The sequence below is a fragment of the Netta rufina genome (assembly GCF_964035555.1).
Source record: "Netta rufina genome assembly, chromosome: Z".
Classification (NCBI taxonomy): Eukaryota; Metazoa; Chordata; class Aves; order Anseriformes; family Anatidae; genus Netta; species Netta rufina.
Window position 1 is genome coordinate 30,517,110 of NC_140126.1, and position 27,721 is coordinate 30,544,830.

A 27,721-nucleotide genomic window follows, 5' to 3' on the forward strand; every position below is an offset into this window, starting at 1 on the left:
CTGTTGTCATTAGTCTGGTACAAGTCATACTGATGCAAGCCACTCATACACTACCTATTCCACTACCTAGTTTAGAGTTGGCACAACTGCAGGTTTTCTTGCCTGAGATAATTTTAGTTTTGGTCATAGTGTTTTACAACTGTATCACTAAGCTTCCATGTAGCCAAAGAATATTCATTCACTTTTCCTTTTATGACAAGTGGACCAGACAAGTCTCATAACTATAGGCATCTGAAAATCTGAATTTCTGTTGCACTGAATTCAGTGGAAGGAATAGTTTTAAGTGTTTCTTCTGAGGAATGTCTCAAAATTACATTTGGCTTAACTATAGATAATGTCACTGGAGCTGCCCCACTGGAGCAGTGTCATAGGGAGGTTTATTTGATGTTTCCACACCCCACTTCCTTGGCTTCCCTCCAAAAAAGCTCTTAAAATGGTTGATGAAACATGTCCTTGTAGCTTCATCATGTATCATGGAAAATGCAGTAGGGATTCTATTCTTGTGAGTGTGAATACCTCTGAACTGCAACCATTAGGAGTGACACACTCCATTTCTCATAGTCACAAATGAAAAATAATTGACTTTTCCTGGGGAAAATCTGAATTTTAAAGGAACTTCTTTTTCCATAAAAGTCTCTTTTTAGGAAAAAATTAAAAAAAATAAATAAATAAAACAAAAAAACAACAACCAAAAAAAAAAAAAAAACCAACAACAAACAATGCTAACAAGAAGTTATCATTCTTTCCTTAGAAACATTTTATTTACTTCTGAACTATTTCTTTCTGAATTTTCTCTCTTTTAAAAAACTTCCCTTGAGACAATACATATCCCCTGTTTTTACCTGAGGATAACTCATTGCATCATTCCATTCACTAAACAAGGGAAGTTTATTTAATAAAATAAGGAAATACTCACTTTAGGATTGAGCCTAGTCTAAGCTGGTATAAGGGAAAGGTTCAGAATAATGTGAAGCAAATTTAAATATCACTAGACTGCTGAATTGCACCTATAAGTAGCCAGGTTTGCTCCAAAAAAAAAAAAAATCCAGTTTCTACATGATTTTATGAGCCATTAGAAGCTAGTCAGAATTGATTAATTGTTTCCAGTGTGTCGAAGAACAATTTATGCATTCAAAAAGCCTACAAGAGAATAGACATAATAAATACGAATGGAAAAGCAAGCAGTTGGCTAATAGCTGGATGAAGCTGTTTTATCACATCCGTCCACAGCAAGAAACCAAAGGAAATTTACACAGAGGATACTCTTGGTCCATCTCCCCCACTTAAATCTTAACATCTGTGTAAGCTTGGGTGCTATGATAATATTTAAGCCAGTATCATTAATTGCATGTGCCTCTGGCTACTATTTAAGCATCAATTAGAAAATACAGTTATTACTAAGGCAGTCACAACTAGCTATATAAATATTGAATATTCCCATAGAGCTTCCTCTTTCTTTTATTTATTTTTTTCTTTTCTTAGTGGATATGCAAGAAATACAAGGGGAAAATTGTTCAGATGAGGTTTTGCATGCCTTACCTCAGTGTATCTTCTGGAACAGCTGCCTTAGTGTTGTGAACATAACAGACTATTTGTCTTGCTACGTCCATTTGACTGAAGCTTGTAATGGGGATTCCAGGGTGGCTGACATACTCTATTTGTCCATACTGGGGTGGGGAAGTTATCACATACAGCAGCTCCTCTGGCTTGTCAGTACCATCCAGTGCAAGCAGGACGTCGGTTGTAATGTAACCCCGATCCCCTTTAGGTACTTTGAGAGGTTTTATGAAAACAGCAATGTCTCCTGCAGGATAGGCAAAACAACACAAAAATAGTCATACTGAAGTGAAAATTGATCTCTCATCATTTAGCATCATTTAGCTATAGGGAAATTCACGTGGGAAGGGACTTCAGGACCCTTCTGCTCAAAGTAGGGTCAGCCATGGTACTAACAATATCCAGTGTTCTCAGAGCTTGATCCCATCAGGGCCTGAAAACCACCAACTGTGGAAAGAACAGAACCTCTCTTGATGTTTGTCTCAATACCCATTCCTAAACTAACATGGTGTTGGGATAGCCTGATCTAATTTAGGGCTTTAATAGCTATCCAGTGAAGGAAGAGAGACTGTAGGACAACAGCACAAACCTGGGAGGAAGGGTTGTCTTTGAGCAACATTTTTCTTTTCTTATTACATTCTTGTCATTTTTTATTTTTTTTTTCTATGCTGTGATTTACTCACATAAAGATAGTTTCAGAAAGATACTGTCAATTATGTTTGAAAAGTAGCTGGGATTCCTTGGAGGCAAGGTGGAGTGCACTGCCTTAGGCAGAGGCTTTTCAAATCTCATGATGCCTTCTCCAGCACCAGGAGCATCAGGGCTCTGATCAGCGTGAAATTTGAGCAGAGAGACTTTGGGGGCTGCAGGGAGACTTGCCAAGGGCCTACATAGTGCTCAGGAAAGTATCAGGACGTGCCCTCAGATCATCTTTGTTTCAGAAACAAGCACTGTAAAACATCATCAGGCAGATCTTTACCCTTTTCCATGTCCTTGATATTTATGTAGAAGTCTATAGCTGGGGATCTGTTGTACCCATCCCACAGATAAAATGTGAACCAGTCTTGGTTCTTGGACCCTAGAGTTCCTGTATGGACGTATCTTACAAGGTTCATATCCAGTTCTTCCTGAGTACACTTCATTCTGGTTTGGAGAGTCACCCAGTCTTTGCCTACCTAGAAAGAAGAAACATCCCTCAGTAAATAGATGCAATCTCCTGTGTATCCTCCACAGTTAATTCTGTTTATTTGTGGTTGTGAGAACTGAAAGTGGCAGCTACCTGGCTTCCTTTCTAAGCTTTAGACTTTCTTCATATATGTTTCATATGTTTTGAAGGGTGGGATTTAGATGCAGTTTTTCCCAGGCATCTGTAAGCCTGGAGAAAATAGAGCTATCATAAATAAATGCAGGTAAATGGAATTTAGTGACTTTTACTCTGGGAAACACGTTTCTGTACACTTCTCAGTGAGACGCCAATAAGATGAAAATTAAAGAGTTCCTGACTCAGCTTGTGTTTTCTATTTCTTAATCTGACAAAGCTGCTCATAATTCTGTCCCAAACGATACCTGAAAGGATAACACAAATGAATCTATGGAGAACTCTAGAGAAGCATAGAAACTTAGAAAGTTCCAGCCGTCTAATGGAAAAATGCAGTGTCCAATACAATTTCCTGCTTTTCAGAAGATGATATGGTAGCCTAAGCTAGACTCTCTGTGTATTTGAAATTTAGCATGTAGTTATAGTAGCACTGGCTTCAGAGCAAAAGATATCAAGCACAGAAGGTTCAAGTACGCTCTGGTACCCTCTATATTCTAAACTGTCAGACTTGTCAGTAACTCTCTCTTGTCCCAGTGTGTAGATCCCTTTGAATTCACAAGCCTCACATGGTCCCAGATTCTTTCAGAAAGCCACGATAAAATACTTTGGGGCTCACAAGTTTTTAAAATTTATTTTTTTCTTTCTATTATATGTGTGTGCAATAAAAAAGAGGCATTTTTTCTCTCTCTCTTTTTTTTTTTTTTTTTTTTTTTTTTTGTTCTAATATCTTACCTTTGGTTAGTAGATAATTATCTTTCATTCCATTTCTAATCTTATTTTCTAACTCCCCTTTTGCTATATCCTTTTCTTTTTTTTTTTTTGGTCTTTCTTCTCCCCATGCTTTTCTTCTAACTCATTAATTAGTCTTTCAGAAACGTCTCCCACCATTCCTTCTAAACCCTAAAGTAACTAAAGTAATGGCTTACTAGCCACCTTTGTTGGTCTAGAACTTTTTTCCTTCCTTTTTTCACTTAGTTTCAACCCACTGATTGTCCATCCCAGCATTTCTCTCCATTGTCACCTCAGATGATCTGTCCTGCTTTTCACCTTCCCTCCCATCCTGTTGAGGATATGGCTTTTAGTGTCAAAGCCTCCGGAACAGCATCATTTTTTTGTTCAAATACTCTCTACAATTGAACTAGCCACATCAGTCTACTTCAAAACATGAAAGAGATCTGGGAGAAAAGGAAAAGAAGCTACATTCTATCTTAAGAAGAGATAGTTGTTCGCATACCTGCTTCTTGTCAAAATATAAAACCTAACCTTGAGCTGAAGCTGACCATTTTCTGGAAGTCTTTCAAATAAGTAGTAAATTCTGTCCCTGGGGGTATCTTTATCTTCAGCTGACAGAACAGCACTAGAAATTATTCGAGTTTCGCCCATGTTCACCTCTATATCATCCTTCCTGCAAAAGTTAAAGGTTATGCATTTATTTAATGCAAGAAAACTAATGCAATACATAAATTCCTTTCCAGGAATATGGATTACCCAGATGCTGACAGAAATAAGATCTACAGAATGGAACAAGGTTCCTATTTCAGCTCAAAACAGGAGAAGAATAGACCAGCTTCTCCTAACAGTGGTGAAAAACAACAAAGCAGCTCAATATGACAACTTCAGATTTACAAAGTCTGTCTTTTTCCCCCAGAAGAGTACACCATAAACAAAAAAGCTGCATTATATGTTACTGCCACTGCAGACCATAACAATATTGGCTCTGATGTTTATTAGAGAAAAGACTCTTTTTCAGTTAACTAGCTATCACTGCTCGTCTTTATCTTCAAGAGACACCCATCTACAAAGAACTAAGTGTCTTATTCTCTGAGCTCCCTGTTGCATATTTCTTTCTGGGTGTTTGAAGCAGGTAAATAGGTTAAAGTCACCTGCTCCTTGACAGTCAATAGCCACATGAGCTTTTTTCCTAGTTTCCTTATTTAAACTGAAATGGGTATGATTTCATGCTTGGCAAAATGAGAAGCAACCACAATGACATCATATAGCAAGGCATGTCAAGTCATGTGAGTGATAGGTCAAGCAACCTTGATAATTCACTAATATCACTAATCATGCTGGGGCTATCCAAACATAAAGACCAGTTGTTTGACCTAAAGACTGTATGACCAGGGAAAAGAAAATTCAAACAAAGAGTGTGTGAAGATAAACACATTTAGGTATGCTCCCCAAATGCTTTCTAATCCCAAAACATTTATCTGCGTAGCAGTTAGTTGGTTACGTCTTTATAGCACCCATGTATCTGATCCTGAGAAGAAGCTTTCAAGGGGAATGCGTGGGGGCCTTATATTCCCCAAGGGCACTCCTTGCTACAGCATGCAATCCAAGTAGTGACAGATTGAGTTTTTGGCAAACACTGCAGATTAGAGCCACTGTTTGCCAGCCGTTCTTCAGTCTGTTGACCATAGCTAATGGAGATGAGAACTGAAACTCCTTGGGGTGAAAAGATGCTCTTAGATCAAAAGGTGAGAAAAAGCTTACAGGTATTGTCATATGTTCACTTGCAAAACATCTCAGTGGCATAAGGGAGTTCATACCCCACAGCAAAGACGTGGCAGCTGCATATGGTGGCTAAACCACTTTGTGCCAAATTGGACATGTTAGAGCACTACTGCTTAACTGCTGGCAGCAAACTGCATCTCAGTGGAAGAGTAACAGGTAAGAAGCATTAAGTTCATAGAATGATAGAGCTGTTTTGCAAGGAAATGGCTCAGTATATGCTACTGTTCACTACAGGAATTGTGATTTGTAAGATGTAGTACTGCCAGCAAAAGAAACAACCTTTTCTGGATCCAGCTGGGCAAAAGTGCTCTCCATCACCTTCCTTCAGAGAGAAAGATGGAAAATGACATAGAAGCATGGAACGGCTTGAGCTGGAAGGGATCTTAAAGATCATCTAGTTCCAACTAGACATACCAACATTCAATAAGCAAAGAACAAAAAGGCCATGGCCTTTAATCTGTGCTTATGTAAAATCTGTGCTGATGTAAATATATAAACTATATCCTTTATTCTAACTTGAAATGGACTTTGTCCCTTGTTAGTGTTGGGTGGTTTTTGATAATCCTCACTAAAAAACTAACATTTGTATTGCAGGAGGCTCTACATGGTAAACAAAACAATTCAAAACTCTCTGCAATGGGAAATATAGGTCTGGTTTGAAGATAGGCCAAATCCATACTGTTCTGTAGCTAAATATCCTGAGGGATCAGAAATTCCTGCATTAGTGGCAGCCTGCTTAACATGCTGCAAGTCATTTCCGAAACACAGACTTTGGAGGTTTGGAGCCATATCCCCGAAGCCTTCAGGCCTCTAGCTCCCCATCTGCCTGCCTGGGTCTGGAAGACAGCCAGGAGGATGTAGGCCATGAAAATATTCTGGGGCAGGTCATCAGTTGAAAAATGGGGATCCCAAGGGACAAGTTCACTACTAAAATGTCCAGGAGGTTCAGCTCAGTCACAGTCAGCTGCCTATCTGAAAAGGGTCTGCCAGGCAATTTCTGACCAGGGCTAATTCATTTATGAATTCTAGTATTGGAAAGTAAAGGAGATTAGTGTATACCTCATAAAAAGTTGAATTAGGGCTGAGCAATAGAGTATTTTTAATTGCAAAGAAGAGAATCATCAAACTGAAAGACTATCCCTGGTGAGTCAAGGAGGTGTCAACCTTGTGGACTCTTGTGAAAGAGCTGATTTCAGAGGGGTGTTTGACAGGCGGCTGCAGCAGGGAAGGGTAAAGCAAAGCATCTGGGGTGGATACCAGTACAGTGGCCAGCAGAAATGTGTAAATATCAGGGCTCCCTGACAAACATCTTGAAGTAGGTTGTGAAAAACAAAACAGGCATGTTCTCCCTCTTTCTTTTCCAGTATTCTCCCTATACGCAACTAACAACCCTGTTTTATGTATTTTGAATACTGAGCAGCATTCAACATGTCTTTCACTAAAAATGCTTTTATTAAACATTCTGATAGTGACCCACATAGAAACATCTGTGTTGACATTAATCTCTGACTAATTATGGAATCTTCTCCTTATCAGTCACAGATTAGCTCCTTTGATCACTTTTGGATCATTTTGTCTGATCTCAGCTCTGTGCCAGAGACAGAAACATGTGGCTTACTTGCTCAGCACTGGTTTCTCATCATTAACTGGGATGACCTTTACAAAAATGGTTCTGAGGACTTTATGTTTCCCATCTGAGAGCTGGATTTTAAAGCTGTCAGTGAGGTTTTCAGAATTGTCATGCATGTACATCAGCTTCATTCCTATAGAGGTGGGGGGGGGGGGGGGAAAGGGGAGGAGGGAAGGGGAGGGAAGTGAGACAGAGAGTAAGAGAGAAAGGAAAAGAACAAATAAATCCAAAGTGACCTTGGTGAGCTGCTGCCATTCATTAATTTAACAATGTAGTAGTGACTCAAAGACACCAGTCTGACCAGCCTGAAGGAGTTACCCACTTCACGAATGGCTCTCTGTCAGACTGGAAGAAGACACATTTCTTCTCCTCTCCCCCTTCCAATTCATTTTAACAGAGACCACAGAAAGGGTGAGACAATTAGGTAGTACTCTCTGTACCTTGAATAATCCTCAGGGAGCTTTAAAGTCTCCGAGAGAAAAGCTGGACTTGTGGTTATGGCTATGGCCATGGGCAATCAGAAGATCTGTGCTGGAGATAGCTAATAACAGATAATGGTAAGCTATAGAGCCTGATTTCATACCCTTATCGTTTATGGCTATGTTGAACCCCATAATAAATATATATGACTAAATATGACTTCTCATAATCAGACAGCGTGTTTTTAAATGAATCTCTCTCTTCTAGATACTGTCAAACATTTTGAAATGTGTTTATTGATATGTTTCAATACTCCCTTTATTCTTTTCAGGGCAGATGGCCTCTCTAGTCAGATTACTACCTCTTCTGACAGGTAGGCCTCTCAGGGTGAGTTTATTGGCAATTCCTCAAATCATTAGATAACATTAGTATTAAATAGGTTGGTTTATATTCTTTAAAATTATCTTGAAATTATACCTAAGGCAAATGAATAAATAAGTGATGAAGGTTTCTTATGGTGCCACTTTGTCTGCTATGAATTATTAAAGGAATGAAAGACCAATGTCAGAAGAACTTTGCACCTACCATTCTTCAGTAGGTCCATAGAAAATTCATGAACAAGCAAGCCATGCCTGTGGTGGTGAATTAACTCTTTGTAATGTAGAGTGTCATGGCCATGAACTCCATTAATGAGGAAACCATGCAAGGGCTTCTGCACAACCCCAAATACCAAGTGGTCTTGAGGCACATCCAGATCAACTGCATTGATAACAGAGAGATCCAGCTCTTTCATCTCACCCTCTTGAACCTGACAATAAAAGAAAAAAAAATCTTTAACATAAAAAGAAGCTGTAGCATTTTAGCGCACTTTTCTAAGTAGACCTTTTTAATCTAGGAGTCTGTGTTTCCTCAACTTCTTTCCCAGTAGTTCTTGAGCAAAGCTACTGATTTCAACCAAGTGTAAGAGGCATAGAGTAGTAAGTGGTTGCGGTGATGAAAAGGTGAGAAAAGGGATTCATATCTGCCCCTATTAATAGAAAAGCTTTGGTAAGTAAAGATCATTTTAAGACATTTACTTAGGTAAGTAAAGATCACGTTAAGCATTAGTGAATGCAGAGAGGAGAAAGCCTTTAAACACATAAATGTGTATGTATATATGATATACATACGTATATGTTTATGATATAAAAATACACACAATATAAAAATGTGTATATGAATACACATTTATACATATGTCTATGCATATATATGTATAGATCTATAAACATGCATACACTTTTTTCTTTACAGTAAGATAAACTCATGTTTCCCTGGCATAGTAGTCACAGATGTATTATTTATATTAAAAACAGTCTTCAGAGAGAGGCTTTGCCAGGAGCAAATACTACTCTGCAAAAAAATTCTGAAAGACTCATGTGTAACCAGAAGAAGCATAAAGATCCTTCTGCTGTCTGAATGACTTATTTCTTTGAGACCTCATTTACTTTACTTAAAGTTACCAAACAGAGCTGTGCACAGCTTCAGGCTCATTGAAGCTGTGTCTTACAGGTTTACATGGGATTTAACTAAGGTGTTTCCTGAACTAGGCTGAATTGCACACGAGAAGGGAAAGATACGGAGGAATATATGTCAGAACAATGTTCTGATTTATATTAAAGGGTGTTTTCTATAAAAAGTAGTACTATGGCAGGCATTTTTCTTCTGTCCTTACAGTGATGTTTCTTGCTATGAATTCTGGGACTTCATCATTGGTTGGGCTAATCAACACGAAAAACGGGGTCTCTGCTGAGCGATGCAGCCCATCGGTGACATAAAGTACAAAGTGGTCTGTCGTTGGCTCCATTCGCATGTGCCTGGCTTGTACATAGTTTATGTTCCGGGCTTTCAGGTGCTTCAGCTGAAATGAAGCTAGAAATGTTAAAGAAATGAGTTAGTGCAATCAGTCTTCCGTCCACTGGTGTGACATACCATAAACAAATCTGAAACTATGCCCTTCTTCAAAGACCAAATTGTTTGGATTTTGTAAGCTCTCAGACATTTTCTTGTCTGCCTTACTGGGTACTGAGGAAAAAGACAGAAAAAGGCTCTCCCCTCTAACACTCTGCAAATCCCAGTTTCAGACCTCAAGGCAGGGAGGGAAGGCAATTCCTTGTTCCCATGATGCTCAAATGAGAGGACTGATGAGAGAAGAGGAGCTGTTAATCCTTCTCTTCCACTACTCACAAGCCAGCTTGTGACTGGAAAAAAGTCAGTCGCTGGGAAGAGAAAGCCACCATGCACATTTCCAGAGGAGTATGCTGGACATATGACCTTCTCTCTGTGGCACACCACTCTGTCCATCTCAGTGTAGACTGCAGAATGGCCCCAGATAACAAGACCCAGAAAACATCTGGGGCCTAAGTAATTACATTGATTGTTTTTGACTGGCAGACCAAGAAACCGGGGACCAAAAGGCTCAGCAATGCTGGGTGTCCAGCTGAAGACACAAGTAAGCATTACCAGTGCATGCGTGGTACAGTTTATTCTGCAGCAATTGAAACTGCCTTGCGGTATTCGAAGGCAGACCAGGGAAAAGACTGAAGTCAACTACTATCTCTATCACTTTTGCAACTTGGCCTTGGAGAATAACACAGGATCCAGATTTTTCACATCCTCTGCTACAGGTTTTTTTTGACAGAAATGAAGAGAGGCTGGGGGAAGGTTGCTTGGGAGAGTGAAGGCACAGAAAGCAGATTAATATTTCTTATTGCCACTTCTACTGGATTGCAGCTGGAATGCATAACACAAGAGCTGGCTTGTGCACTCCAAGTGCCAATTGTTCACATTTGCATAGTTGCAGTCTCTTTTTGAACTCCCCCTACACAATCCTACAATTCTTAATTTGCCAGCCACTGCTTTCCCCAATAAGCCCATACACACCTGCAGCTACCTTTCCACAGCCCACCACATGGTTCTCTCTGTGTTTCATCTTCTCTATTACTTCATGTTTTGTAGACTTACCTATGCTTATACCAATGTTGCTCTTCTCAAACCCAGGAGAAGGCAGTATATTTTCAATGTAACCAAACTGGGGAGGAGAAACCAAGACAAACTCTAAGTCATCGGCAGTGGTGTCAGGGTCAGTGGCAAACAAATGGTTAATGGTAAGGGCTGCTGAGGAGCCCTCCTCCACCACAAACCTTGCACCTGCACACAAACAATATGATAACCATTACTGCTTATTAAGTTCAGCTTACTATTGTTTTTGTTAACAAGAATGGAAATAATAACTATGGAGGAAATGACAATAAATTCAGAGTTACTGAGGGCATTGGTTTGCCTTGGGAATTTTTGCTTACACCATCAACTTTCCCCATCATATAAGTAAAGGGGAAGGGTATCACACAATCATTTTACTGGTAAGTTATTAAGTATGGTTTATGTGCTGCTCAGAATCACTTGTTACCTCTGTTTGTCAGAGCATTAATTACATGATAGCTGTTACGAATTGCTCATAATGAACAATTTTTCATGCATCACTGCTTAATTTCCCTGCTGGGACAATGCTTCATTTCCAGAACATTGCTTGGGTGATAGCCTGTAAATTACAAAACTACTCATACATATGCTTAAATATTCTCTGGAATACATACATATACATGATGCATACAAACAAATGACATTGAAAAAGAAAAAGACAAGCATATGGAAAGCACACCTTTAATACATATACTACAAGCCTCATCCAAAGCCCTGTGATTCAATGGAAATTTCACATAGTAGCTAGTTGTTGCATTAAATGTTTGTTATCAGCACAATTTCCTTTTCAGCTGAGAACTTTTGATCCTGAAAAGTACTAGAGAAAAAGTGGCTTCTGATCTATTCATTTCATTAGTTACATATATGGACTAGATTTGTTTCTATTCATTAACAGAATTAAACATAGAAAATAAAATATTCCCTTCCTTGATACCTACATACTCATATAAACTAAATTTCTGTTGCATACTTAACACACAAAGGTATATACATGTAGATACTTATGGGTATGTTTTTGCATTGTATAAACATGACAATTGTTTGGACCTAAGTTCTGGGATGAGATGTTGCTCTGTTTTACCCAGATATAGTGTACATCTACAACAATACACACGTGTAGATGGATGGGAGCAGATCTGAGCACCCTAATTTCTAGCCACATGAATATGCAGCTGAACTCATACTTGCACCTGCAACTGAATTTGGTGGTTGCACTGCACTAGTAAAAGAATAAATAAATAAATAAATAGAAATTCAATCTAAAACTTCTGCATGTTGATCTCAGCTGACTCTTCCTGGTGCTTAAAGAAAAAAAAAAAAAAAAAAAAAAAAAAAAAAAAAAAAGCTAGAGTCTTTAGCTGTTACATTAATTACTGCATAGCCCACATTATAATAATATGCTATAGTGAGAGGAAGCTTTCACCAGTTGCAATGGATGGTGGCTGGTTGTCCACTGGGAGTATAGTGATGTTAAGGTCATACACTGGGAATGGATCATGGAGTGGAACTGGAGGAGGAAGAGGTCTATCATAACAGCAGTCTTTCACATCTGGGCCAGCTTCACCATCAGAAATAATAAAGGTTAAGATCTCAAAGGAAGGAGTCAGGCCAATCTCCCCACCTGGAAAAGATGTTGCAAGTAAGAAGAAATGTTTTACTATAAGGAACCAAAACTTCAAAAACTTCACAAAGAAGAGTCTTGAATCCTGCAAGGAGAGACTCCAGTATTTGAAATCAAAAGATGGAGACAGACCAAAAGAACAAAACAAAACAAAACAAAACAAAATAAACAAACAAACAAACAAAAACAGTAAAATAACTAGAATTCTTAATTTGGGCTGTTTGGTCCACAGTTTGGTTTGGTATTTTTAAATAATTTTAATCAGATTACTTCTCTTCTAGAATAAAAAGCTGTAGACAAGTGTACAACTAAGTTAATATTACTGCTTTAATGTTATAATTTAATATTTTAATATTATAATTATAATTTAATATTATAATTTTAATATTACTGCAATAATATAATATTCAATTGTAATAAAATTGCTAATAGTCCTCATGATTCCGTTCTGCTTGTACTGAAGCATGTTCAGAATGTTCTTTTGTGCAGAAAGGATATTTTTTCTGGATTCCTCATCCAAGAAAGTTGGCAAAGATCTTTCTTGTATAAAATACTGTCACTCTGTGACATGAGGCAACATTCATGCTCTTCGGGAAGAAAACATTTTTGCATACCAAGAAATGCATGTATTCCTATATGCCTCTTAACCCTATAAAATGGACTGTAACAAGGACTGTGCTTTGTTACTGTGCTATATATGATGCCTATATCCAATCACTTTCAAGCTGTGGGCTGATGTTGAATGTCACGCAACAGGCCACAACTGCCACCCCTCACCAGAAGCATCTGAGGGTGAGTGCATTCCATTTCTCAGCAGCCCTGGCAGCCTGCATCCAGTGCTGCTGCAAGTTGCTCCTGATACACTGCCTGAGAAGGAAAGGGAGTGACTCCCTGCCTCCTGTGCAACAGCTACTGGAAGCACATCTAGCATGCAGAAAATTGGGAATGGCAAATGCAAGTGACTTTACTCTTGAAAGTCAGCTTCTGGCCTTTAGTGCCCCTGCAAAACACTACTATTAAAATAGCATTCACAATATCTTTAGGATAATGCACAAAAGTTTGTTATGGGTGGCCATAACCAAGTACTTCCTTCTCTTCTTAAATGCCAGCTGTTCATTTTAGACAGCGCCAAGCCTGAAAATATCACATAAATTCCCCACGCTAGCACAAAATTACAGACTAATTACACATAAAACTGGAGCCTTTGGAAAAAAAAATAAATAAAATTAAAGCTGTCATCAGAGATGCAGAAAAGAGAACCTCTTTCATGCTAATAAAAGGACCAAATTAAGTAGGAAAGGGAGCTAACCAGCCGTTGATTTCTGTGAGTAATTAAAAAAATGTATTTGGGGATTTTAAAGATAAAACCACAAAATGACATCTTTCACCACATTCTCTTGAAGGAAATCTGAACACATTTTACCTTTTGGTACAGATAGACTGTAAACTTTCCAAAAGTGGGTACCTATCTAAATTGGAGAGGCAAGTGGCTAGTACCTTATGTTGTAAGCAGTTCTCTATTATAACTCAGCATCGATATATACAGCATTACATTACTTTATCTACACAACTAAGAAAAAAGTCAAAGATATTTTAGTGTCATAAAACAAACAAAAAGATTCTATTTAGCTTCTATTTTAATATTAATATTGATAAAAATAATTTAAAAAACAATATTGCATCTGCAGCAGTGAAAGATATTGTCCAGGATTATGTTGCTTTCACGTAGCTCTACTATAATTTTAATTTCAAACAGTGATTTGGAGAACACATTAAAACATTTGATAGTAGTACATCATCAGCCCTGTTTCAAAGGCACCTCAGTTTTCTCACCAATCACAACATGTGATTTCTCAGCAGCTCCTGCTGAGCTTCTGGGAGGATTTTATGGATAAGGTTAAGATTTTCTGCCAAAACTACCTGACCACCTCCCAGTCTCACTTACCAGTATGTTTATATGTGACTAAACCAGAGATGACATCAGCCTGGGAGAAACGCTCCACAGCTATGCCAGCTTTCCTCACCACCCCATGGTAGGGCTGGCGAACCAGCATAAACATCAATCTCATGTCATCACTGTCTGCATCTGTGGCATAAATGTACTTGGAGGAGAGGACCACTTCTTCACCTTCTTGGCAGTGTACCACAGGGATGAGGCCTGTTTGCAAAATGGGTGGCTCATCATTCACAGGCAACACCTAATCAGAAAGAGAATTTAAGATCTTTTATTCTTCATTTCAATGAAAGCCTGTTGTTTTAAATGCATTGCTTTCCAGACCAAACCATCAGCACACTGTCACAGTAAGAGTACATTGAGCTCTCTGTGAACAAGATTGAAACAGCTGAATTAGGTCCACTGTTAAAATCCAGATGTGAAAGTAAACCAAATTAAGTAGACTGTGTAAAGGAAATGGAACACATATATTGCTTCTGTCTTTACTTGCTCAATGATAAGGATGATTTGCCAAATTAACCCAAAAGCTAGGGTGAAAATGAAACCTAACAAGTCCATTATCTCCCAGTTTCCAAGGGAATATGAAGATTTTCAGAAGTTAAGCTTTGCAGTCTTCTGCATGGGCAAATGCTCTCAGAAGTATGCAACACACTGACCTTGACATGTAGGATGAACTCTACAGAGTGGATGCTGTCTGTGGCTGCAAAGAGGATTTCATCAGTAAATGTCTCAGAGCCATCATGCCAATACCTGTGAGAAAAAGAAGCCATACTAATTTCACACAGAAAAAGAAGTTGTGGTTTTTGATCATGCCAGACAATGTGTATGCCCAGATAGAAAGCCAATCCCTGTGCAAGGGTTCCTATCAAAGACTTACAGTTCTAAATCACAGTATGTTCAGAAGGCTTGTGGGGTCTCCTATGTGAGGAACACCCCTAAGATATGGCAGATATCAACTACGAAAAAGTTTTCACTGAATCTTTGTTATTTCTACTCTATTAAACTTGCTTTCTCTCTGCAGTACTAACAGCCTCTGACTAACAGATGGTAACAAAGTCAGGGATCTCTAATTCTGCATGCATGCAGAAAGTCAGCATCCTGTTCTCACCCCAGATACAGTAGCAAAATTTGCATCTTCAGGTTAATCAGTTTCAATAACAACCAAACTTTCTTGTAAGTTTCATTAAAAGAAAAAAGCTGATAACTGTTGCATTCTTCAAAGGAACTACATGGCTGCATGGCTTCCTCCTCACATGTGTGAGACAATGCTTCCTATTTACATCAGACGTGGTCTCTAGCTCTGTTTACTGGCCACACTTCTAGTTAGTTTCCACAGTGACCTTTGTGGTCCTCTGAGGCTGAGGTGGTAGTTTTGGCCAGGAGCAATATTGCCAGAGCCTGCTGCAGTGAGAACTTCTTGCTGTAGCCTCTGCACCTCACACTTCTTCACTGCAAGCGTCTCACTCATCCAGCTGAGACAGCCACCACGAGAAGAAAAGCAAACACTCTTCTAACCTGACTGCCCTGGTACGCAGCTCCCCACAGGAAAACCTGTCACCTTCACTCATGGGAACACTATCCAGCTCCACCACCCCGTGCTGAGGCTGTCGCTGCAGGAGGAGGAAGAGATGTTCTTGTTTTGTGTCCACATCAGAGATGAGAATGTGTCCCTCTGTGACAAGGCTCAGGCCACCCTCTTCCACTGTCAAGTGGCTTGTAAAAACCTATACGGAGGAGAAATGCTTAACTGATATTTGCTACTTCATGTCCAAACATACATTGAACACAGCAATTTCAATTTGCTCTAGTATTAAGACAGGTGACATCTTAAAAATCAAAACACCAAAGGCTTTAATCTTTTCTAATGCATCTAGAAAACCTGAAGAGTATACTAACAGTATGCCTTAATATGTAAAGCCCAGTCCTGATCCCATTCAGGGAGGCTCTTGACCTTCAAAGGCAACAATGCAGAATAGGGATTTAGGAGTTGTGGTTGAAGCCCTCAGTTTACTCACTATAAAAATTTTTAAATTAATAATAATAATAAAATAAATAAATAAAAATGAACAAACAAACAAAACAAACAAACAAACAAACCAGGCAGAGATCAGGACATTTCCCTATATTTCTTTTTTCTACGCAAAGCCATTTCCAAGTCCTTCAACCTCCACCTCCCCATCACCCTACCTCTGGGGCTTGGTTGTCCACAGGAAGAATTGTAATATTGAAGCAGATCCCATATAAAGTGCCACCGTGCTGATTGCTGACAGAAAAAACAAACTTCACTTGCTGAGGTTCAGGACCAATGTCCTGAAGTGGAGGCATATAAGCAACTTTCATGTAGTTGACAGCATGCTGCAAAAAGTGAAGAGGGGTGCATGTAAGAAGATAATATAGGAGTAGTGAAAATCAGAACTTCAGGGACCTTTCTCATCCCCTCATTAGATGTTATCTGAACTTGCAAAATTAATTTCAGGAACATTGCTCACAGTCTTTAGCTGCTGACAATACTGTGAGCAAGTGTATTTTTGCAGAACCACAGAATGGCCAAGGCTGGAAGGGACCTCTAAGATCATCTGGTCCAACCCCCCTACTGAGCAGGATCACCCAGAGCACAGTGCACAGGATGGCATCCAGGCTGGTTTTGAATATCTCCAGAGAAAGAGACTCTACAACCTCTCTGGGGAACTTGTTCCAGTGCTCTCTCAGCTGAGTACAAGTTCAAACACTCAAAACTCTTGTGGCAAATAATACAGTCATACACAGCAAGTGATTACAGAGGCAATGGCTTTACCTACTTGATGGAAAATGAGCTCTTTAAAAATGCTGGTTCCAGAGCCTTTTCCACACTGTGACTTTAAAAAAATTATCGAAACATAACTTTTATTACAATATCTTCCAAAGCAGCTGAATTTGCCCTCACCCATATGAATAAACTGCACATCCTGCTTCCACAGGTAAGTGCAGACTGGTGAAAGAGCCTAGAACAATCAACAAAATTTTTCATTCGAACACATATGTTGGGTTAGGGATTAAGGACCTCTAGGCTCGCGGTTCTCATCATGGTATTACAATGGTCACCACTGTGCAGCCTTAAGCATACAGCAGGGTACAAAACAGGGCACTTTAATAATATGCTTAACAAAGACATCTGTCAAACTACAGAACAAAATCTTGAAAAAGAGCACATAGGCCTATTCTAGCTTGGTACACAGCTATCAGTGGAGACACTGAGAAGAAACAGGGAACAGTCAGGGCCCCGTTTCCACATTTTGTGCACTTTTTCTTCATATCAGCATTATGCTGCAACCAAATACAGCCTACCTGTCAGCAACTGCAGCCCTTGTGGTTTCAGAGAGAGAGTTACATTTGCATACTCCAGAAATGAAGCATGACAGAAATTAGTTTTAAAAAACTGAGTTGAATTAACAAGCAATTGAATTATCTCTTCTAAAGCAGTATTCATGTGATAAAACTGAACCTCAATTTTCACTGCTTGTTTTCCTGTCAGGAATAAGCTATATGCTTGTGATTGTTCTTAAAATTGCTTGGTACTGATTATAGTACCACCTAACATAACAAACCTGAGTAAATGACCTCAGTGCAAGAGCAGCAGGATCCTTGACCAGTTTGGGGATGGTGTCCACCATAAACAGCTTCCCAGCATCGGAGTGCCTGTACAAAAATATGCATGTTACATCCAAGTTAGTGATATTAAAGAACAGGTTAAAAAAGTAAAAATAAAAAAAGGCACATAGATAAGTCTTGCCTTTCAAATTAGCTTTGCAGTCCCAACTGCACTGAAAGGAAAAACATTTTTCTTTCTTATTTTTTAATTATTAATTCAAATTTTATCACAGAAGACTGACCGAAAGAAATATCTGTTGGGAAAGTCAAAAAAATCATTGCATACCTCATAAGCAAGCTCTGGGTTTCCTACTAGCATGTCTCTGCACATCGCAGATACCAGTTTCAGGGCAACTGTGCCCATTTACACCACCTGCAATGCTAGACCATCATATTCCTTTTATTTACACAACTGCATCTATCTGTATATAAAAATTAAATTATTTCTTCCTATAGACTGTCAAAGTCAACTAGTTTTCACCCAGCCATCTTTCCTATGGAGACAACGACAGTAATTAGCAAACTGAATAATTATGTACCTCATCAGCTGAACAGGGAAAGTGCCTAAACATCCTGATCCCTCAGCTACATACTGATTCTCTGTGTTTTCAGGTTAGAGTTGAAAATGTTGATTTTCAGCTTAAACTATATGGTGGCTGGAGTTTGAAATTTTCTGTTTAGTAGGTTGTTGCCAATGTTATCATGAATTTACCAAACAGTGAAGCAGCATCAGGCATGTAAATTGCTATTACACCGGCTTGTCACATGTCCATGTTGTCCCCTGCATCCTGTCTTGACTGCAATTCTGCTCCACAAGTTCCTGGTCCAGGAGCTCACAATGCCATACATCACCTGGAAAAAGCTGTAGCACCTCATCTTCTCAGGCAGGGACAGCACAGGTCAGCACCAGTCTATCCATTAGGAGAGTTTCTGTGACTTGTAATACAGTATCCCAGGGGTGAGTGTAAAGTGCAAACCCAACCAAAGGAAAGAAAAGATTTCAGGTGCATTTCTTCTACTTTCTTGCTAAATTTTGCAACTTTCTTGTATTATTCTGTGTATTACTCTGTTACTTTCAGCTCTAGCTCTGACTTAATTACTAACAGGAGAGCTGCACCCAGCTATTGTCAGCTGTACTTTAAGCGAACAGATGAATAACCTGAGATACAAGCATGCTATTGCCACTGAGTTTGCTCTCAGGCTTTGCCCTGACCCACCTGAAAGTTATGAGTCCACACCTACCCATGCATGCAAGAGAAAAATGGGGAAGTGGTTATGGTGTATGTGAGTTCCCTGTCTTGCTCTTCCACGTCTATGAAGTGAAGATGTTTCTTAGTGAGGTGAGCAATCTCAGTCTCCTTAACAACAAGGTGACGGGTCACTCCTGGGGCTTCTCTGGGTAGCTGATCATCCACAGGGATAATTTGCACCATCATCACCTAGAGTCAGAAGTTGATAAAATCAGCAGCCACTCGTCTTGATGAGAGACTGTCCAAGCAATTTTTTTGCACACAAGCACATACAGAAATAACTGGATCACTGGAATATGAGATAAATAACAGTTAATTACAGAGCCCATAAACATCAGCAGCATACCTTTAAAACAAAATCAAAGTTAAATTCAGTATGTTTGACATCTGAGTGGAATAGTCTGTTCTCTGTTGATTTCAGGAGTACTGTTTTTGTTGTTATTTTTGTTGTTGTTGTTGTTGTTGTTGTTTTACCATCCCCAAATCCAATATTTTCAGCATTTAATTTTATGATATGGGGAAAAGGTCACTGAGAATGGATGGTATTTTTCAGACAGAGAGAATTACCCCATGGAAAGCAAGAACAGGAACTAGCCCTGAAGGATATTACTTGTGGTGATGACTATGGTGACAGCAAACAGAAGAGACCTATCCCAATTTGGCTTGAAAGTCTTGCAGAAGTTGTAAAATCATCAGCTGTTTGAAGGAGAAATAGAGGGCCCTGCCAAAGATGTGTCAGTGTCGTACCTGTGGCTCCGAGAGATTGGGAGGGTCATGGCTATCACACAGCACAAACTCAAGGGAGTCTTCAAACACTTCTCCTCCCAAATGATGATAATAAATTATTCCATTAAACAGATCCCTCTGAAGAAAACTGCTGACAGGATATCCTGTTGAATTAAAGAATATGTCTTCTATTCAATAGTGTAAGACTTTAATCATTCATAAATACTGTCCATTAGCTATTCAAGTAACTAGTGAAGCGTAATGACCCCTTTCTCACCCTAGGTAGAGAAAAGTCTTTAAAATGTTCTCTGATCATCTTCCATGTTTCCTGAAGATCGTCAACTTCTTTTCTTTGTCAGTAAGCAATCATTTAAATAATGAAGCAATGTAGAAAATGGACCTGGAGCTCTAAGCAGAGGATAACAGAATTCATGTGGCTGGCAGCCTCTGCATCTAACACAGGGGTTTCTGAGTTCAGCTCATCTAATAGCTCTGAACTTTTCAGGTATCCTTGCAGATAAAGTTACTCCTGACTAGCCCAACACCTCTGGAGGAGAAAAATAGAGTAGAGAAATAGATGGAAGACTCAGGGCTAAATTGTGTTCATATTTAAAATTTTGCTTTAAAAGTGCAGAGACCACCATTAATTAATGATTAGGATTTACATTATAATAACAGCCCAATTTTTCCTGAGCCAAAGTAAGCCTAATCGTTTCACATAAAGCAGTCTAAAAAGCAGAGGGAAAAGAAAATTGTGCTATTGTGGATGTGTTTCATTACCTATTAAGTTTGGCCCTGGTTTCTTCATGATTTCTCCAGCCTGGGGTAGCTTGGTAATGTTGAACACTATGTAGTCATCACTGGAATCCATGTCAGAAGCTTGAAGCATGGAGCCCTGAATCAGGATCATCTGTCCCTCGTGAACCTCAATTATTACATTGCTGATCAGAAATGGAGGGCTGTCATCTTTAGGAAGGATATTGATTGGAAATTTATGGCGAATACTGTGGGAGCCATCAAAAATCCTAAACACTACAAAATCCTTAGTAGAATCACTGTCATCATGATGGTAGTAAACAACTCCAGCCTGAATGTCAGAGACTGTGAACATGAATCCTTTCCCTCCTGTCAAAGCAGTATAAGAAAATGTATCAAAAATGTGTAATTCAGCCCAGAGGAGAATACTTCCACCAATATAAATGTTACAATGGTAAAGACGAGGAGAGTGCATTTCTAAACTTTCTAGTACAAAATTAAAAAAAAAAAAAAAAAAAAAATCATCTACTGGAATAGTTAAGAATGCAGAATTTACAACTGTGCTATCAGGCAAAATCCTGCAAATGTCCATTGCATTAAGATAATTGGAGGCATCAGGGATTTCTAACTGTGACAGTTTGGATTTTAATTTCAACCAATCCTTTCTTATCAGAACATTTTGCTTTTATTTTATGAATCAAGGAGACTATGCTTTGTAATTACAGCTCAGTGTTTCATTGCAGATAAAAATAACATTTTTATCTGATAGTTCTTAGGCTTTTTGTGCATATTCAGGTTACTGTCCATAAAGAGACTATTTTGTACCTCTGCTTCACTGGATGTGTTATACATACACAAATATTTCAGGCAGGTTAAAAGTTCTGTGAACTCCAGGCTGGTGCAGGACAAAATGGTCTACCCAGGGCCTCCAAGGAAAATATTTTTGGCCCTCCATTCTTTGTGACCTCCACAGAGCCACCCACAGCTGCATGTACAGGTGCTTTCACACTTCCTTTGTGCCTTACTTGAAGAGAATTATAGGCAGACTTTAGGATGCAGTCATAACTGCATCCCCATCAAACAAAAGCCTTTTAAAGGTGACAGGAGGCACGGAGCAACACCGTATATTCCTTTTCCTTTCAGGGCTTTCCTTTAGCCCTAGGACTGGGATTACCAGACCTATCACACAAGCACTCAAAACATTGGGTTGATTTATTGCTCTCTAAGCCGGTGGGGTTCGGTGGGCACTGGCTCAGACCATCTTCCAGCAGCATTAAAGGAGTGACAGTGCAGCTGGAAGGCTAAACCTGGGGCCTTCCTTTAGTATGTGAGCACCAGCTGGTGTTTGCCAGACCAGAAAGGCAACCACTAAAAATTGCAGTTACAGCTTCCTCTGCACGTGCCTACGCATAAATGACACAAAACCGAGAACCAGGCATGGTCACTGGACAAGAAGCATCTGTCACAGGGTGGCCTGCGGGAGGCAGAGCAGGCCCAGGGTGCTGCAGGCAGGGACACCAATGCCACCACAATAGGGGCCTGGGCTCAGGCTCTGCTTGCTGCCAAGGCTCGGCCAGCCTGGGTGCTTGGCCAGCCTGGCTGCGTGGCCACCCCAGGCCACCTCCTGCCACAGTCTGTCAGGCAGAGCTGGCCCTGGAGGCTCTGCCCATAGGGTGGCAGGAGGCCAATCCCTTGAGGCCCACAACTGCACAGCAAGGGTTTCCTGAGGGGAAACATACTTCTCAACAACTTCTGTTTCCAGCAAATTCCAAAAGTACCACCTTCCCCTTTTCTTTGAATGTTTGCTTTGTGTTTCTAGGCTGTGCATTTTACTAAAAATATTTAACTATCAAAAATCCAGCATTAAGACTGGCAGCATCTTTCCACCCTGCCAACAGCAGAGTGATTTCTTTTACCTGTATTCTTTCCCATATGAGAGTAGCACTGAGATGACTCTTGAGATTTCAGACAAAAAATAGTAATATGGAAAATGCAGCAGGCTAATGAATTAGAAGTGTAAATTGATTTCCACCTTTTAAATTAAACTTTTTAAGATGCTGGTAAACAACAACCCTATCCTGGATTGTCTGTTGTCTGTATTTGTCAACAAATAAAGATCATTCAGCAAACCTTAAGCATCCTCAGCACTTAAGAAGAAAATGTAGTAACTGAATTTGACCTAGGCCATGCCTGCTCTATGACAGCATAGCTGATTTCTTTAAAGTTTCGGCTTTGGGATTTAAATTAATGTTAAGAAAGTAAAAAATTAAATACTGTGGATTTTTTTATTTTTATTTTTATTTTTTACAGTGGTATTTATTGCATGGTTGCAATAGAGGAGGCCAGTCAGCAGAGGGAGATCAAGCCTGACATCAAGCCTTCCCAGCGGTGCAGCGCTGAGATGCCCAGAGCCGCGGGGCAGGGATAGCCCAGCACAGGGCTACCTTGCTCCTCGGTTCATTGCAGAGCCGGCTCCTCTCTGGCTCTGCTTTTGCTGTTCTCTCTGGCGGTGAACGCTGCAGAAGCAGCACTCCCATATCCCTGGCTTTCTTGCTGTCTTTGAGCAGCACGGGGAAATGTCAGGCTATGCTGGTATTTCTCTGGTTCTGTGGAGGGATCACAGCCACCAAGGACTTCACCCATCCCTGGTGAGAACTGGCAGTAACAGGGCTGCTGCCCATGGTTACTCACATTAATTCACTTGGGCTGAATTCACCTACAGTGAAGAAAATAAGAACCAATTTCATTTTCAAATGAAAGTGGCATGTAGGCAAAATGCCAGACTTACAAGTCTTTCCCACTTAATGATGGAGACAATATAAATATACTATTTGCAAAAGTGTGCGAGCTATGCAACTGACTTTCATTACGAACTTTTGAAATTCTTTGTGTACATCCTGCTGTTCCCTTCTGCATCTTCATTCCCTTATAAATCTGTCTCTCAAGCTGGCTGTCCTCAGCAGGGAGTGACATACAACAGACTCTGTCAGCATCTTCTTAACCACCACGTTAGCATAGCCAGTTGTCTCTAGAGACAGTGTTTCCCGGCCCCCAAGTCTAAACAATGATTTACCTCTCACTGTGAGCCGCCCATGCTGTAAGCCATCAACTGTCACCAAGCGAACATTTTGGATGTCATCATTGTCTACAATTTGGAAGTGTTGCCATGTGATTGGTCGGGATTGTCCTTCCAGGAGATTGAGGCCTACAAAGAGCAGAGTGTTATTTTACAAAAGTATCAGCAACATTCAAGGCTCTCAGTATCCCTTTCTGAATGTTTCTGCAGTCAGGGAAAAAAAATTAAAAAATAAAAAAAAATTTAGTCCCATCCATGTATCTGCCTGATGCAAACATTTCAAGAGCAGCTTAAAAAAATAAAATAAAAAATTAACATTTCTTTAAGTTTCTATAACATTTCCTCCCCAAAAGGGATAAAGAAAAAAAAAATTACACTCCTTCAGTTTCATCCTTAAACTCCAGGTGTAGGTTTGAATTTTAGAGCTCTGTCAAATGCCATGTCCAGACTGTGAGCAATTCTGTAGAATAAACTAAGTAAAAGAAATCTCACCTGTATTCCATGAAACCCGGGGAGCATTTGTATCTGCTGTTCTGATAGAAAGATGCACTGTGATCGGTAAACTCCTTTCAAAGTAGAAGTCATGAACCTCAACCTCTAGCTGTTGAAAAAACAAAGAGTTTATTGGAAAAAAAAAAAAAAAAGTGTTTGTACATCAAAAATGTGTTTGTACACCAAAACACATACAGTGTGTTCTTATCTCAGTGACAGGAGATTTTAACATCTTCTGATAAAAAAAGTAAAAAACAAAACTCAGCTTAGCTTGTAAAGAGTCTTTGAGATTCTGTACTAGATTAAATATCTGTCTTCTGTGTTCTTGACAGCAAATGGAGGTAATCTGCAATGTATAGAAATTAATGGGAAAGATGAGCGTTTTCATTGTTGGTTGGGGTATAATTAATACTGCAGTTAACACAAGACTTTTTTATAGCAATAATAAAGGGGGGAAGGGATACTTCCCTCTTTTTAATACCTGTAGGAGGGAAAAAAATATTTTGAAAAAAAAAGATGTACCCAAAGTGGGAGACATTCATCTTCTGCAGTCTCTGGCATGTCTGGTGGGTGAAAAATTGCTAGCAGCAAACATGGGAAAGGTAGAAGTGGTGCTCAGTTCCTGCCCAGAATACATAAATGTATTCCTGCAGCCTTGGTCTCATAGCTTTATACTGTTTAGTTGTTGACTTACTACAGACCTGCATACACCAGAAGAAGTAGAAGAAGAAGCAGAGGAAGAAGAAGAAGCAGAGGAAGAAGAAGAAGAAGAAGAAGAAGAAGAAGAAGAAGAAGAAGAAGAAGAAGAAGAAGAAGAAGAAGAAGAAGAAGAAAGAGGAGGAGGAGGAGGAGGAATAAAAAGAAAATTGTTTTTAGGTATTTTGAGACAAAGGATAAAACTCTTCAAGTTCAAAGAAATTACTAGAGTAGCAAGCAACAAAGACATGGTTTTTGTTAAACTGGTAAGCTGATGAGACATAGGTGAAAGCAGTAATATTTATAATCTCAGTTCCTGTATTGCATATAGTTAGAGTAACAGTAAGTTTTGTTCTGAAAAATATCTGTTACAAATGGATGCATTTGTTTATAGATTAACAAACTGCAAGATGAAAACCAGCAAATATTCATGTTTTACACTGGTACCTCATAACTCCTCCTCTCTGTGTGGCTGTTATTTGGAGGCTGATAAGCAATGAGCATTTCACTGAGATCTTTCCAAGTGAAGGAGCCAACAGGTTTTGTGTGGTCTGATAAATGAGTGATGAAGCCCTGCAGAGGTGGCTTGGTAATGTTGAACACAAGCAGGGACTTTGGAGTTTCACTGTCTTCAGCATCAACCGTTGTGGTTGTAATGGAGGTTAAAATAAACTGGTCTACTTCCAGGAAGAACTTTGCTCCCAGAGCAGGTTTGGGAATTTGATTGGGAATAGCACCTTTAATCTGAACACGGAGCCATGCATATTCAGTCTACAACAGGGAGAAAAAGGAAAACTGAAAGGACAAAGTAAAGCAAACAACATAAATTCAACTTCCATTACCATCACATAGCTAATTGGGGCACTTGTTAAAGCAATAAATTATTCTGAAAAGAATTTAAACATTTTCAAGAGAAAATGCCTAAAGTAAAATATTTATACCTCAGGAAAGGTCTTCCAGGTTCACTTGTCTTCTTTGTGGTTTTAATTTTGGGCTGAAACAACTTGCCTAATTTGATGTGAGTTTCATGAATAATTTTACCTGACAGAAACATGCACATGAGTCATTAATTATTATTAACTGAAAATGCTCACACAGCTCTTAGCTTATTAATTACTATATATGTTGAAAGCAGTGCAGTTCATGCTCTGTAAAGGAGTGGAATTATGCCAGGATTAATTTTGCTTTTAGGCTAAACTACTCAAGACTGCCAGTAAACAGCCAAAGGTGTTTCTCTCTAGCATAGGGACATAAAGATAATGCATGCAATTTGTCCAGCTGGCAACACTGTAAGAATAATTTAAAAAATAAAAATAATTTTTTTTTTTGGAAACCAAGAAGACAGACATTGTAAGTTGCATAGAAGTCTACCTTGTGCAGAGTTTTGCTTCTGCTGTCTGTGAGATCCAGCCTCACAGGAATATAATCAGTGTCTGGTGAGGAAGGGTCAAGGTGCTGATACCGAATCCCCATCCTCAGAAACTCTTCACAGCTCATTTTTGTGTTGTAGATGACTCCCACTCCCGGTGTACAGCTCCCATTTCTGCACTGCTGGCCTGGACTGTGCTCTGTAACACAACAGAAGCCATAGTGAAACAGTTAACTGAGCAGAAACCAATACAGGAAGCCCGTTCACTAGGTTAAACTAACCCAGATTTCCTGACCCAATTTCTCCTACAGGATTTTGCTTTCACCTGAGCTTTTCCAGCTCCAGACTCCCTTGGTCCTTGGCAAGATGCTTCCTCCAACTACTCCCTCTGCTGTTTCTACTGGGTTTTGGCACTCCCAAAGCCGTCACATCGGTCTACAGGTCTCAGAGCCAAAACCAGATTCCTCTTAGGGGATTACTGACCATTTGTGAGCTGCATTTTGCCCCACACAAACTTCATGACCCTTTCTGTTTCCAAGATAGCTCAAGCTGTTTGTTAAACTTCTCATGACCCACTCCTACCCAGCATGTCTGGAGAAAACAGCAAATGCAATCTGCCAGGTCCCTTTGAACCTGCTAACACAAACAACTAAAGCACATCATACTAGGGCCAGGGAAGAAGCTCTGTGGCTGATCCCCACGAAGCTGTTCCTGCTGCACGTCCCCCACGATGAGCTGGCCATGGGCAGGTAGGTGGGTTTCCGAAGAGGCTATGGAAATGGTACATTCCAGATTTATCTTCCTGTCGTAGTCAAAAGTGAGGACATTTTTGTCAATTGCCCTGGACAGACCGTAGTACTCAGGCACCTCCAAGGCTTGGGAGCGCATTTTGATGATGTTACAGTCTGGCTCAAGTAACTGCACGTGGAGAGTGAATGTTTCTACAAATGTTTCGGTTTCTGTAAACCTGCAGGTGATAGGAGGAAATGAATTATGCTTCATCCCATCTGTCACTCTCAGTGAATTTTGTGTTAGCCTCACTTTCTAAACTGATTTACTTGAACTCCTTTCACTCATGTGCTCTCAAATCCCAGATCTTCAGAGAACATGAGGTGTCCAACACAGCTGCCAACCTCTTCATGCTTGTAAAAAGGGTGTCAGTGAATGAATAGGCTATTTGTTATTTATACCCAGGGGTCTGTGTCCCTGTCAGAAGTAAAGGATGGGACATGCCATGCTTTTAAAGTACTCATGCCACTTTCAATAACAAGAAGAAGAATCACTAGTTTTCTGTAATGAACAAGCAGTATATAATATTTAGGAATACTAATAAACACATTTTCACAGTGTACTTGATATAAATCATGAAAAATGTTCCAGTAAACAGATGGTCAGCTGTTCATTAACAATGCTGCTGCTGAATCTAAGTAGTTACCACGTGTACAGCAGAACCTGCTTTTACCCTGAAAAATGAACTGCTTGCTCTTCCTTACAAAATTGCATTCATTGTAACAATGAAATGTGATGATCCAGTGTGATCCAATGCTGCTTACCTGTACAGCCTGAGCATGACCGTGTCTTCATCTAAAATTGGACAACCATTGTGGGTATATTTAACTTCATTAGGAAGGAAGTGGCAATCAAAAACCTATGGAGGAAGAACAGACAAGTACAACACTGTCGAGGAAGCTAAC

The 27,721-nt window shown here is 39.6% G+C and overlaps 1 protein-coding gene across 1 annotated transcript in view; it reads right to left on the bottom strand.

The window, feature by feature from the left end:
• The window catches only part of FREM1 (FRAS1 related extracellular matrix 1), a gene marked incomplete at both ends in the record, with an annotated part of 53,098 nt that overhangs the window by 20,793 nt on the left and 4,584 nt on the right, over positions 1 to 27,721 (bottom strand). Inside the window, 22 exons of the mRNA XM_084305625.1 lie at positions 1,540 to 1,804; positions 2,537 to 2,732; positions 4,139 to 4,280; positions 7,008 to 7,152; positions 8,025 to 8,247; positions 9,154 to 9,350; positions 10,443 to 10,628; positions 11,884 to 12,081; positions 14,027 to 14,279; positions 14,692 to 14,785; positions 15,551 to 15,759; positions 16,223 to 16,390; positions 17,620 to 17,710; positions 18,905 to 19,101; positions 19,660 to 19,802; positions 20,419 to 20,763; positions 23,468 to 23,599; positions 23,963 to 24,071; positions 25,106 to 25,429; positions 26,030 to 26,226; positions 26,693 to 26,994; positions 27,581 to 27,675. Coding sequence (XP_084161751.1) covers positions 1,540 to 1,804; positions 2,537 to 2,732; positions 4,139 to 4,280; positions 7,008 to 7,152; positions 8,025 to 8,247; positions 9,154 to 9,350; positions 10,443 to 10,628; positions 11,884 to 12,081; positions 14,027 to 14,279; positions 14,692 to 14,785; positions 15,551 to 15,759; positions 16,223 to 16,390; positions 17,620 to 17,710; positions 18,905 to 19,101; positions 19,660 to 19,802; positions 20,419 to 20,763; positions 23,468 to 23,599; positions 23,963 to 24,071; positions 25,106 to 25,429; positions 26,030 to 26,226; positions 26,693 to 26,994; positions 27,581 to 27,675 — 4,211 coding nt within the window. The remainder of the gene's footprint in view (positions 1 to 1,539; positions 1,805 to 2,536; positions 2,733 to 4,138; positions 4,281 to 7,007; positions 7,153 to 8,024; positions 8,248 to 9,153; positions 9,351 to 10,442; positions 10,629 to 11,883; positions 12,082 to 14,026; positions 14,280 to 14,691; positions 14,786 to 15,550; positions 15,760 to 16,222; positions 16,391 to 17,619; positions 17,711 to 18,904; positions 19,102 to 19,659; positions 19,803 to 20,418; positions 20,764 to 23,467; positions 23,600 to 23,962; positions 24,072 to 25,105; positions 25,430 to 26,029; positions 26,227 to 26,692; positions 26,995 to 27,580; positions 27,676 to 27,721) is intronic.